This window comes from Nanorana parkeri, unplaced genomic scaffold, assembly GCF_000935625.1.
Source record: "Nanorana parkeri isolate BGI_ZX_2015 unplaced genomic scaffold, ASM93562v1 scaffold104, whole genome shotgun sequence".
Classification (NCBI taxonomy): Eukaryota; Metazoa; Chordata; class Amphibia; order Anura; family Dicroglossidae; genus Nanorana; species Nanorana parkeri.
In genome coordinates this window covers 2,012,532-2,026,913 of record NW_017306372.1, presented here as the reverse complement: position 1 = coordinate 2,026,913, position 14,382 = coordinate 2,012,532, and the positions used below count along the sequence as shown (strand labels likewise).

Sequence of the window (14,382 nt, the reverse complement as noted above, 5' to 3'; positions counted from 1 at the left end):
CGGCACCTGTGCAGGGCATGCAAGAGAGATGTATAAGCAATGCGCATATGGATGGAGCTCCATCACAGCACAGCAGCCCACACTGGACCCCAGACTGAGGAACCACTTTAGTTCTTGTAAGGTAGGGAGACTGGGTGGACCTTAAAAAAATTTTTTTTTAAATGTTGGGAATGTGTGTGAGAGATTGTGTCTCTGGTTGTGTATGTCTGTCAGTGTTTTTGAGGATCCGTTCACATTAGTACAGTGCGTTAATTGCATAGTGCCGTGCAATTAATGCACTGTACCACCCAAACGAACCTACCGTGCATTCAGGTGTGTTGCCATTTATTTGAATGGTACCTCAAACACACCTCCCACCCAGCTTGTACACCCGCACTGGAACGCAGGGTACCCTAATGCTGTGCGTTCCATTGCAGTTAGACTTGGGTCGTGACCTAATGATGAAAGACTAATGTGGGTCCTGAGGTTACACAGGTTAAGAGCTACTGCTCTACACCATTGGGAATTGTTCACTGTTTCTTCTTTCAATCCGGGATTTCAGGGATTCCTTGCACTCCGTGTAATTTTTGGTAAAATACTGTTTAACGATCCAAACATTGTAGCTTTTATTATACATCTGAGACTGAACCAGGTGGTTGTAATGAAGTCAGATTCCCCCATTCAGAAATCAAAGGAGAACTATGGGGCAACCTTTTGTGCCCTTAGTTTTCCTCAGGATCACGGGAGGACATATACTGTGGCCTCCCGTCCCCAAAACTCTGCATAATACTGTCAGGATCCACCCAGCTGGCTGATTGCCAGCCCTCTACCCCGTCTGTCCATCCATCCAGTCAGTGCTGGAGAACGGGGAGGGGGGAATCTCTGCGGGGAGAAGTGACTGAGGTCACCCCTCTGCAGGAAGATGATTGGGAAGTGAGCAGATTGACGGTATGTTTTCGCTCCCTTCCCTATCAATAGAGCTTCGATGTTTCAATGACACACGTCGGCTCTAACTATGGGGGTGTAATTCGCTCACCCCCATAGTTCTCCTTTAATATAAGAAATGACACTGCAACCTCGAACGATTTCTTCAGAACAGAGAATTGTATACATTGGCAGAGTTTGCTAAAACCCTTGCAATCAATATACAGTATAGTTCAGCTAGAGGGAATTTATTATAATTTAAAGGAAACTGATACTGAGAGACACCGCTCCAAGCTCGCTCCCGTGAAGGACTACAATCTTGAAAGAAATTAGTAAATAAACGAGATTGTAGTCCATCAGGGCAGTGAGCTTGGAGCGGTGGCTACAACCATGGGGAACAAAAGTAGCCACCCTCCAGAAGGAAGGACAGTGTCGGCACCAATTCAGAGATGATTTGCGGATCAGAATATAGCGAGCTATTGCCCGCTATATGCGGAGAGTGCTGCAGCCGGGACAGATCCCGACAATACTGGCGAGATCCACCCAGTCGGCTGATTGATAGTGGGCTTGGCCCGTCCCCCTCCCCCTCCCCCATCTGGCCCTCCAGTCAGCACTGGAGGATCTGAGCGGGGAGGGGGGGAGGGGAGAATCGAGAAGTGAGCGAATAAGCTATATGTTTTCACAAATGAATAGCACACACATCTATCCATGAGCGGGAAAACTGCACTAACAAATTACTACGATGGAGGCAGATTCATACAAAAATGCCCGTTCCTCACTAAATCTCTCATAATCAAAAGATATTAAAGCCTAACTCCAGCCCAAACCTTTTTTTTTGGCTAGTTGAGACCACTTGCCCTCCACCCCCACTTATGCCTTGCTCTGGTGTCACAGAAAAATTCCTTTTGATTCTTCCTTCCACAGAAGCGGACACAGAAAGGGAAAAAATAAGTTCTATCCCTTACCTATTAAAAAAATCGACTAGAGTAGGCCTTTCATTTGGGTAAATTTTCACACCTAAAAACAACTCTTTTAAAAAAAATGTCTTTTATTTGTTCAAACATTGACTTGAAATATTTACGAAGCAATATAAATATAAAAAACATTACAGTTTCCCTGCAAATGATCCACTGGTATTTCTAAATGAATACCTACCATATGACAAAATAATAATAGGATTAAGTTTAGACAATATGTAAAAACCAGACAGTAAAATCCTAAAGAGAAATCACATGACAAATAGTAGCAAACACAAGATAAGGCTTGCCATAAGGCACATTGTACAGTATACTGAAACGTGGAAAGGCGGCATTCAGAAATATTGTCAGCCAGTGCATTGATTCCAGACAGAACTCAACGCTTCATATCTGATGCCTGACCAACATTCTAATCTGGCACATGTCTATATTCAATAAATATTTGATTCCCACTGTAGTGCACGCATCTTCTTTTCTGCAGAATCTACTGTATATCTTACTTCCAAACAAAGCTAAATAGAATGACTTCCACTGTTTACCGCGTTAGAATGCTACTGCACTGATAATATAGAATAGCTATTAACTCTATGTGCAGGATGGCATTAAGGGTTCATTTATAAAAGTTATACCCAGCCCTAGCACCCCTAGATGGCGCTGTGAGTACAGAAATTTCCTATACTCGTTAGCGCCTTTTAGGGGTGCTCTAGGCATCCATCTGGCATATAGTGTATCACTTTTATAAATGAACCCCTAAGGTTTTGTGACGCCCGTTTTTACCGCGATTCACGGTTAAAAAAACAGCGCGGCAAACTCGCGATTCCGAGGGCTTCTTGGCTGTATCCCAATGGAAACGCACGACAAAAACGCTGCAAAGAAGCTCATGTACCTTTTCAGGCGTAGGCCGTCTTGTAGCGCGTTCAGACGGGCTGAAATACGCCCAGGTGTGAACCATACCCATAGAAAACAATGGTATTTTCATGTTTGAGCGTTTTGTAGAGCGTTCATAGAGTACAGGTGTGAACCAGGCCTTAGCCCTGGTTCACACCTAGGTGTATTGCATGTGCGCGTCTGTCGCGCGTTTCCTAGGGCTACTTGGCTGTATCCCAATGGAAACGCGCAACAAAAACGGCCAAAGTAGTACATGTACCTTTTCAGGCGTGGGCCGTTTTGTAGCGCATTAGGGAACGGGCTGAAATACGCCAAGGTGTGAACCAGACGCATTGAATACAATGGGATTTAGATGTTTGAGCGTTTTGTAGAGCGTTCGTCTTGTTCACAGGTTTGATTTCTGCAGTGTTGCTAGGCTGTTATCCATGATATAAAAATAAATGCTGGGATTTACAAAATACTGTAATGCTCTGGAAGATCTAAACAAAAAAATATATACATTCCATCAATACATTTTGTTTCTTAATAGTGAATAATTGTTAATGCTTTCAAATAAGTTAGTACACATTGGGTACGGCTCATGGATGGAAGGACTGAACGTCAGCAACATGTATAAGCACCATGACACATGAAGTTACTTTTCATTGTTCTATACCTCAGAGTTGTCACTGCTACTATTTCGAGTGGTCACAGTTTCACGGCTATTGTAGTGACTGTTAGAGGCAGACTTTTTATCTGTATGCGACTGTCCTCTGCGTCTCAGAAACACAATAATGACAGTAGTGCAAATCAGGAGCAGCAAGGCAACTACCCCACCAATGACTGGGAACAAGGAACCCTGAGAATCCTGGCCAGTGATTCCCAGGACGGGCTTGTCGTACTGTCCATATCCAGGTAAGGCGTCCTGGCCAGAGGCCCTGCGGGGATGTCTAAGAGTAATGTGCTGAATGTTTGTCCCTCTGTTCTTATCAGCTCCAATGTCTGGCAAGGCTGCATTGTCTTGATAAGCTCTCCGGCTCCTCTTCAAAAGCAGTTGCTCACTTTGAGCTACACCTTTGCTTATGGCGTGGTGGTATTCAATGCTTCGTTTTCCGATACCTCTGTTCGCATTTTCTCTTGAGCGGACTGTATAGATGGTATGAATGAACCATTCACGTCCAGCAGCCACCTAGAAGTGGGAAGAATATTTTATTAGAATTGGCAGTAGTGGTGTTCTTGGTTACAGTGATATTAAAGTCAAAAGGTTTTTAAGCTTTTTTAAATGCTGATGAAATCACTTACAATGGATGCTGCTCCTTGAGGTTAAAAAGTTTTACCTTCCTGCAGAATCAGCTGGTCCCCTGAGCAGTGGCCCTAATATTAGACGTGTGCGATTTGTTTAGTTCGAATTGAAATGTGTACGGATTTCTGTAAATTCAGACAGATGCATCCGAATTTCTGACATAACGAATCTGAACGTATCTGAATGTTTGATTACGGAATTCGGATACACACAAATGTCATTCAGAATGAAATGCAACAAGCGGGAGAGCTGTCATTTCCCGATCTCTGGCTTCTCTGCACTTTGTTGGCACTCTGGACTTGTATCCTGAATGAAATAGGCAGGAAGGGAGGGATAGCTAGCTATGTGTTATTCTCTAACTGCCACTGCTTCTTTGCTGACAAGGAATCTGTCAGCTGGAAAAGCACCTTGTTCCCAATGAGGAGAAAGGCTTCTCCCCCACAACCCTGGCCTCCCCCCCCCCCCACCCCCTTGTGAATGAGTAAGGGATACTTGTACCCCTACTCCTTCACTAAAGAGTTAAACAAAATGTAAATAAACACACGACACCTTATAAAAAATTCCTTTCATTGATTCATTTCATTTAGAAAAATATTTTACAAAATGTCATTCCAGCGTCGGACAACAAATGAAAGAAAAAAACCTCCCTGATGCAATGCTTACATCGGGCAGTGGGAAGAAATAAACAAAGCCTGCTATTGGCCAATTCCTACTAGACCTAAAGGGTCTGGTATGAATTGTCAGGGGGAACCCCATGCTGATTTTTTTTCATGTTTCTGTGGAGTGTCAAAAGTAAAAAACAAACAACGTAAACATGTAATGTTACTTTTCTGCAACAAATTTTGGTTCGTAATTATAATTCAACTCAACTCGAAATTAACGAAAATTTGAATTACTCCGAATCCGAATGCCGAAACAAAATGCCTTTCAGACCCGCATCCCGACAAACGAAATAATGAAACATACGCAACAAAACGAAACAAATTTTTTGCCATTTTACATGTCTACCGCATATGCTGTTGGCTCCTTCCCCTTGCAGAGTTGTATGGAGCCACCCCTGTGTGTGCTAGTAAGCTGTGTGTCCACAAATACACAGACACAGCAAGACAATCCACCCCCTCCCTCCTGTTCCTCTCTTCTCCAGCGTAATAGATGGAAGGCTGCTGGAGACTGCTCTCTCCCTTGTGATGTGGTACTGGACAGGATGATCAGAGAAGCTGAGCAGAGAGAATTGGAGCTGTTTGGAAACATGATGACTGGAAGTGTTTGGGAAAAAAACTTAAAATACTTTTTTGGGCAATGTACAGTATATTTGTTTGAACTGAATTCATTATTGAAAAAAAGTTTGAGAGCCGAATATGACTTAGCCCTCGTTCACACCTGAACGTTTTGTAGCGCGTTCTACGCTCGACGAACGCTCAAAAATATAAATCCCATTGTATTCAATGATCTGGTTCCCACCTTGGCGTATTTCCGCCCGTCCCTAACGCGCTACAAAACGGCCCACGCCTGAAAAGCTACAGGTACTACTTTGGGCCGTTTTTGTTGCGCGTTTCCATTGGGATACAGCCAAGTAGCCCTCGGAAACGCGCGTTTGTCGCGCAATTTGTTTACCGCGAATTGCATGTTTTGACTTTGGGAATAAACAGTATCCAGCTTGTGATACCTGTCGTTTGTGCGGCATTTGTTTTTGCGACAACAAGTCCCAATTGCTGTTAAATATGCCTGGAGAGCTGTGTGGAAAGAAGAAGTGCTGGGCACACTACTCACGCCCAAAGTATTTAGAGGTATTTTGGACTAGTAGCATGACCATTGTCCTAAACTGTTGTTTTTTTTTAAACTTGTCAGAAATATTACAAGAAAGAATACTACTAAAGCCTAAATTAGGTCTCACACTTTTTTTTTATGTGTATTTCATATGTGCATGCATTGCATATGATTTTTTATATTTTGCCCTGAAATACACACAACTGCATAGTGGGGGTTGTCAGTGCAATGTCTATCAGGTTGTATATCTATTCATGTGACTTTAATTGGGGTGACATATCAAACCATATAATTTATTGCAAATGTTTGTGTTTTAGGTGAGACATACCTGGAATAGGGCATTTGATGACAGACTGAAGCCATCAGATCCTGGCTGCTTTACTAATGGCAGAGCCTCTGGGCTGTCAGCTGCTAATTTAGCTTCAAACTGAACATTCCCAAACAGTCTAGCTTGAGTTTCTGGCTGCGCTTTGTCCTTTGTAATGGAAAGAGAATTATAAAACAGTTAGGTTTACATAAACAGTTGTAACTATATAATGCCAGGTACAAAATTATAGACACAATCATGTTTAGCTTGTTACACAGAGCAGTAAGTGATTACGTCAAGACAAATTCCATAAACTAGTACAAATTCCATAAACTAGTACAAAAGGAAAACAGAGCTGCTGCTCACAGCACTCTGATTCTACTCTACATTCTACATTTTCTAAACTGATATTGTACATAAATGCAAGTATTTGATTTGAGATAGGCCATTCATTTTTTTTTTTTTTTTTTTTTTAAATGAATGAATATTTTTTTCATGTTTTCTTTTTTTCATGAATTATGTTCACATTTTTGGAAAATGTTGTTATATTTCTTTTTGTGAAGTACATATAAAATATTACATAATATTTTTGTACCCTTTTGCAGCCATTAGGTGGCAGCCCTGTTATGTCCAGGGCATGTATGAAAGGCTTATACTCCATCCTGTCTATTTGATAGTCTGATTTAATATTGCCCCCTTCAGTAAACATTTAGGGCCAGCGGAGTTGGCTAGCATTATCCAACACAGTCCCAATGAAAGAATAGGTTCATACACCTTAAGTCCTAAGGCATTAGTTCACACCAACATGCTGGGAAAAAAGTAGGACGTGCTGCATCTTTTCATTGCTCAGTGCAGCTCATTCCAACGCACTGTAACATATTGAAATGCACTGCAGCACATGAGAATCACATACAAGTTGAAACAAAAAGAAAAAGTAAGCACTGCAATGCATTTGAACAACTCACACCAGTGCATGTGCACAGGCTATGCACACGCTATGCACACAGTAGCATGTACTGTGTGGTGTGAATGGGCCCTTAGCTAGTTTTTCTTTCCACAATGGTCAATAGCACTCATAGATGCTGACCTACGTGTGCCACTTGTCACTAGGTTGAACATATTCCCCCAGAAGGTGGCCCTACCCACAAATGCTGAGCTTTCTTTTACACCAAACTGGCAGAGGACTGTCAGAGGATGTGCACAACCATTCGGGAAATGTACATTTGTTGTGTTTGTATGTCATGGAACACTTACTTAAATGGATATACACTTCAATACATCGTAAACTACGTACCAATATTTTAAATCTATAGAGTAAAGTAGATGAATCTGCGAGGCATCCATATTCTCTGTTGTCTGGGTTGTACTTGGGGACATAGCCATCTCCACCAGTACATAAAAATACTTTCTCAATGTTACAGATGAAAGATTCTCCAAGGTTCTGAACAGGATCCACCATTACACGTCCATAAATTTCAGACCCTTCAAACAAAATAAAGATAGATCTATGTTACATACAAATACCAAATATACTTCTTATACATTAGGCCCGTTGTGTCTACAGGTTCAGCTTTTTAAACTCATGTTATTCCACAATATCTATAGTACAAAATTCTTCCATTGTCAACCCTTTCATTTTAAAAAGAATTAACCAAACAATATATATTTAAAATTGTTATTTCTGACAAAGGAATAGCAACGTACACTATTTTTTTTTCACAGAGGAGCTGTAACCTGAGTCAAGACTAAAAGCCCCATTATAGTGAAAATTGTTGTATTTTAGGGACTGTGTGAGACTAAGGTCTGTAATGAAAGTACTCAGCAGTTCCTTTTTCATTTCGGAGACCTTTGTTTATACTTTTCTCCACATTTACGTGCAGACTAAGCTGCCCAGCAAAAGTACCAGTTAGAGAGGTTCGGGCAAACCACATAACACTGACAGGGTGCTTATAACAGTCAGCTTTTATTCACATGGTTTAAACATTTGTTATTTAATATTTGCATTACCTGCATAAAGTGTATTAGCTGGAATTAGTATTTAATATGTTTATCATTGGTAACTTAAGGTATCCAGTTTACAGAGTGACAATCACTGCAGAATGAACACCATTGTCACACTGTTAAAAGAAGTGGAACATTAACTGATATACTGGCAGGATCAACATGTAATAAAACTGCGCTATGGTAATGCTAGTGACACGCTGCATCCTATGTGTAATTTGTTATTTTGCCCATAATCCTAGTCTATATATCCCCTTCACCTCTCCCACGTGCACACTCACTTTACTCCATAATGCCATGTTTTCTTACCTTCAGAAAAGGCAACATCCGTTCCTTCACCAAATCCCATTGAACCATCGGATAGCCATAGTTCCTTCTTGGATAGTAGGTACATCTGAGTGTTTAAACTGAACTCCGTTGATACTGGATCACTAACCTACAATTTAAGCATGACTGGTTTGTAGATATACAACTGCGTATGAAATTGTCCATAACATTAGCTTACAGTCTTCTTCTTACCTGTTGAAACCTAATATCGATGTCAAATGTGATTGGCTCACGTGGGTTGCAGATAGCAGGGACAGTGTATTCTTGGTTAGGTGATGCACTACATGGAATAAGCTTTATTGTGTAAGTGCCAGAGTAGTCACGTACCTGCAAAAATTGTGACGATATTAGAAATATTGTAAACTCATGTATACATAACAATCATCTGATCAAAACTAAGAAAAAAATGACCTTTATATAAGAAACACAATAATATTGTTACTGTTTTGTAATAATGTGAAATAGAACATAATGGTTTTATTTAGAATGCCAAAAGCTATAAAAGCAGTAATCATGATTATTTCTATTAATATGTTTTATTATTGCTGCAACCAAAGAACAGTCAGGAGGATGGACAACTGAAAGATGATAACCAACTGGTTGCTAGGATTACTGCCCTAGGTATAATGATCTTACACAAACTAGCATGCGTCTTCACAAATTGCCATACTTTCTGCAAGTAAGTTGCTTGTAAAATTATGAACAATAAAGGGTAACTCCACTTTAAAAATATAAAAGTCAGAAATATCACTCACTGATTCTGTGATTGGCTGAGTCATTTTCTCAGAAGCCTGCACTAAGATACAAGTATATTTTTTGGCATCCCTTGAAATAGCCTAAATTAGCCTAAAGAGATGCAGACACTGCACCTTTCCCTATTACAACACAGGAAGCCCACCAGCTGGTTATAAGCCAGACCCTCCCATTCAGGGATCAGTTTGGAAAGGGTAAGCGTCAACAAACAGCTTTTTCTTCACAAGAGAAACAGGTAGGAACCTGCAACAAAGTGTCAAAATCCTTGCAATGTACATAGATCACCAAAGAGGATTGTTTTTTTTCTCAACAAAAGTGGAATCACTCTTTAAGGGGTGCATTAATAAAAACATTTTTTAGAACCATTCGTCCTTCAAAAATGTACATTCTGTGTGAATGGAATAAAAATTAATGTCATTAGAATATTTTTTCCAGGTTGAATGTAATTCATTCATAAGATTAGAGTGAATCAGGAAAATACCACATTGTGACCATTAGTTGGATCCAACAATCATACAGAAATAAGTAGGGATGCACCGATACCGATACTAGTATCGGTATTGGAGCTGACACAGAGTATTTGGGTGAGTACTCGTACTCACGGGATGAATGGCTCAGCAATTTTTGTCTAAACACACCCCCTAGCTGTCTTGAAGAATGTGTGGAAATGAGAAATGGTCACAATGCTATAAACACCTACAGCAAAATCTGAGACAAAACTCCACTGCTGCACAGGCTGTCTGAAGCTGGGTTCACTGCGGATAAGGCTCAGTGTGAAGGTGAGCTCAGGGTGGTCAGCAGACATGACCATAGAGGACAACGAGGTACCTGAGACAGAACAAAAATGATTAATAATTTGCTTATTAAATTAGCTAAAATCTGCAGCCAGTTCAAATGCCGACAAATAATACTGCATATGCTATAATTGTTTTACATCATTTTTCTGACAAGGTATGTAACTAATAGTAATGTAAATTAATCAAGAAGAAGAATAACATATCATGTGACAACTCTCCTACCTGAAGGTTTGCTGCATTTTAATATTTAACTGTGCCACAACCAGTGAGTCTAGAGCAGTTAACATGCCTACATTTTGCACACGTCTTATAAAAATAGTCCTAATGGATGTGCTGCCTATTCTGACTCTTGCAGAAATGGTCCTAATGGATGTGCTGCCTATGCCTACTCTTATAGAAATGGACCTAATGGATGTGCTGCCTATTCCTACTCTTTTATAGGGATGCACCGATATATCGGCCGCCGAAACATATCGGCCGAACATGGCACTTTTGGCTAAATGCCGAAAGCGCCATTTTCCTGCCGATACATCGGCCCATCCCTGCTTTCTTTCCTCCCCGCTGGGCGCTGCTCTGTGTCCCAGCCGGCCAAGCGCTGCGGGAAAAGAGCGCTGTGAGCGGCCGGCGTCTCTCCTCCCACACCGCTCAGCCACCTGCCACTGTCCGTAAAACATTTTCGGTTTTGGTTTCGGCCTGACAATTTTTTTTATTTCCGTTTAGAAATTTCCGTTTCGGTGCACCTCTACTCTTTTAGAAATGGCCCTAAAGTATGTGCTGCCTATTCCTATTCTTTTAAAAATGGCCCTAATGGATGTGCTGCCTATTCCTATTCTTATAACAATGGCCCTAAAGTATGTGCTGCCTATTCCTATTCTTATATAATTGGTCCTAAAGGATGTGCTGCCTATTCCTATAAAAATGGCTCTAATGGACGTGCTGCCTATTCTTATTCTTACAAAAATGGCCACAATGGATGTGCTGCCTATTCCTATTCTTATAAAAATGACCCCAATGGATGTGCTGCCTATTCTGTTAAAAATGGCTCTAATGGATATGCTGCATATTCTAACCAGTTAGTTGTTTCTTCAGTCAGCTAACCTGCATCAATGTCAGTTATTATATGATTGGTTGTCGTAGGCAACTCCTTCAAAGGTTTAGGACCTGGATGCAAAAAATACCCAAACATTGCCCTAAAAAAATACACCTAGCTGACATTTAGGTCTTACCTGGATGAGACAGCACAAACTGTCCACGGAAGCGAATTTCAGTTTTGAAGTTCACAACTAGACGCCCCTCTTCGTTAATGCGCATGCTGGTTGGATAAAGGGATCCTGTAATGCATAGTAGAATATTAAATATCTCAGTACATAGTTACAACAGCGCAGGGAATTTTGTTCCCTTAAAAGCAGCAAATCCTAGGTTACTACCTTATTATTGCAAAATTTTATTTATTAATTTCAATTATAAATTAAAGTAAAGTCATGTCAAGACTGACTCAACAATATGTTGACGAAGACGTCGAATAATGTATTGCAGGGCCATATCCCAGCAAAGAACTGACTATATGCACCTGGTGGGTTAAGACAGCAGTCTCAACTGCGGTATCCCAGGGTTGGCTGTAATATCATGCATTTTAATACATCATCATAAAAAATCATAAACAATTTGTTTAAACATGGAGCATAAGAATTCTGTCCAACTTTCAACCTTGTTTGACTAGCATTATTGGATTATTTGATGTTGTTGGACTCATCTGGAACCTTCTTAATCCCAAAGTGTGGCACTGGGAGCCTTCCCCCGAGGCTTGATCTGAACCCCTTACCACTCTTTTGGTTACTTCCTTATTTTGTTATTTGTAAGGCTTTTACCCCAGATATTTTGGTGTACCTTTGAATGGGGAACCTCTCTCCTGTCTATACACTTTTTTGTGTACTATGTTAAAAACCAAATTAATTCGATTTAAAAAAAAACCAAAACATTTAAAGTGACACTAAATTCAGGAGTTAAATCTTAAAATTGCATTCATGTGCCTTAACTATTAACAAGTTTAACAGGGACCATGGGGAACAAAAGTAGTCACCCTCCAGAAGGAAGGACAGTGTCGGCACCAATTCAGAGATGATCTGAGGATCTACAGCCGAGTGATACACAAATAAGATACATTTTTGGTAATAGTTACAGTACTTGAATGCATTTTTAAATTTTACTCCTGAGTTTAATAATAGTCTCCTGACATTTTGTCAAAAATGATTGGCAATAGAAACAAATATTGGGGAGTGTTTTCTAAAAACTGGAGCAAGGAAAAGAAGAAGGTAGAAGAATGGAGCAGCTGGATAGCCAGTCAGGTTACATCTTACAAATGTAGCAGTCTGACTGGTTGCTATAGTACAACCTCTGCTCAGTGCTCCAGGTTTTGCTTCTCCAGTTTTTGTAAAACACCTTACAGAGTATAGACGTATATGTACATAGATACTGTATATAACAATCCACTCTATACGATAAATAAATGTCTTACCCTGAAGTTCAGATTCTGGAGGGCTACCTATGCCTTCATTCCATAGGATGGCTGTGTCATACACGAAGGTCAGTCTTAACTCTGACTGCAAATCAAAGTGCTGCCAGCCACCAACCGCAGCTGGTGAATGAAACACATAGGAGACGTACAGAGGCACCCGCAGAGTGACATAAGACTGAACCAAGTTCAGTACCTGGAAAGACAGAATTATAGTCAGTTATACTCTTATAGCCTTAATAACATCCTGCAGAGAAATATAAGAATATCAAAGGCTTCTTTTCTATGGTAACAACATATTAATTATATTTGTAAACCAGAAAACGTTTTATTCCCTATACATTCTCTTTATTGACTAGAACAATTATTTTTTATCCTATGGAGAGTTCTACTTCGTTGGGACAAGTGGAGTATGAAATGGACTCTTATTTGGTGCAGACAACACAGAGCGTCTTGTTGATTCCAGGCAAGGCTGCTACAATGGATGGATAAGTCTCTTTCTTATTATTTACGCTTGATAGTGTTTTTATTTCATTATATTAAACAAGGGCATGCACACTTCAAGAAGTGAGTGTTTGCATATATGTCAATGCTTACCTGCCCATCTGTTCCTATGGAGCCACTGCAATCAGTCAGGAGCTCAGACATATCGTAGTAGCTGTTGAATTCCCACAGACAGGCCTCCAGGTTGAGATTACGGTAAAAACGCAATGTTCTGGATGACCTCAGAGCTGCACTGTACTGGTATGGGGAGGTTTCACCTATCACGTCATCATTCTTGGGGTTCTCTGTGATGAAACCATGCTTGGTTGGAATCTCATTGTAGTCCAGGAGATTGGAACATTTGTGGTTACCAACTCGAGTGCCATCTGGGCTAAGTGTAAGCTCAAAGTTGGACATATGTCTGGTTGATATGACAGGAAGCATACCTGGAACACAAAATCATGTTTATGTGAGTAATATTCACTTTACTACAGCATAAGGCATTTAACCCATCCCCATACATGTATGCTGATTTTGCATCCACATTGGAAGATTTATTATAATCAGAGGCCAGAGAATTCTTACCATCCATATGTGGCATTGTCACTGTCAGCTTTATCAGATTGGGATAGTCAGGATCCTCTGGACCCGTGTAACGGATTTTTGCAGAGAAAGGCTCAGCGCCAACTGTTCCTGGAACCCGCGGCTGACACAATCCTTAAAAAAAATAAAAAAAATAATGTTATACAATATACTATAAATAGAACAATATACTATGAATATACAGCTAACATTCTTTAGTATTTTTCTTTGCAAGTGGAAAGAATTTTGAATTGTTTACATGTAATATTGCATTATGGCCACTAGATGGAGCAAAAGGAGCACACAAAAAAAGTATTTATTTTCTATGCTCCTCTGTGCTATCTAGTGGTTATAAAGCAATATTACATGAAAACAACTTTTGAAAATACATTTCCTTTTAAGAAACAATGGAAGCACTTTCATTTTGGCATATATCCACACAAAACAAACACCTACAGGTTGTTCTCCCTGCAAATAGTTTAAAAACAGACCCAGGGCCATCGCTATAATGAGGCAGCCTGAGCGAATTGCCTCAGGCGGCATCTCTTTGGGTCATATGGGGGGCAGCAGGCAGATGTGTAAGGGCCATACACATCTCCCCTGCCATCTATTAGCAAGCTAGGTCTCTCTGGCTGGTGTCCCACCCAGCTCTGGGCAACCAGTGGCATCACTGGTTGCCAGGAGCTGAACAGGGCGCTCTAGCCAGTGTCCTGCTCAGGTCTTGGCAACCAGTGATGTCACTGATTCCCAGGAGCTGTTTAGAACACTCTGGGCAGGCCAGCTGCTGGCAATCAGTGACGTCA

The 14,382-nt window shown here is 40.6% G+C and overlaps 1 protein-coding gene across 1 annotated transcript in view; it reads right to left on the bottom strand.

The window, feature by feature from the left end:
• Positions 1–3,361: 3,361 nt before the first annotated feature.
• The window catches only part of FREM3 (FRAS1 related extracellular matrix 3), a 144,366-nt gene continuing 133,345 nt past the window's right edge, over positions 3,362–14,382 (bottom strand). The window contains exons 18-27 of the mRNA XM_018552972.1: positions 13,583–13,714; positions 13,112–13,443; positions 12,518–12,710; positions 11,229–11,333; positions 9,906–10,033; positions 8,645–8,779; positions 8,435–8,561; positions 7,419–7,606; positions 6,146–6,292; positions 3,362–3,936 (exon numbers count right to left, since the gene is read on the bottom strand). Of these exons, the coding sequence (XP_018408474.1) occupies positions 3,418–3,936; positions 6,146–6,292; positions 7,419–7,606; positions 8,435–8,561; positions 8,645–8,779; positions 9,906–10,033; positions 11,229–11,333; positions 12,518–12,710; positions 13,112–13,443; positions 13,583–13,714 (2,006 nt within the window). The 3' untranslated portion in view covers positions 3,362–3,417. The remainder of the gene's footprint in view (positions 3,937–6,145; positions 6,293–7,418; positions 7,607–8,434; positions 8,562–8,644; positions 8,780–9,905; positions 10,034–11,228; positions 11,334–12,517; positions 12,711–13,111; positions 13,444–13,582; positions 13,715–14,382) is intronic.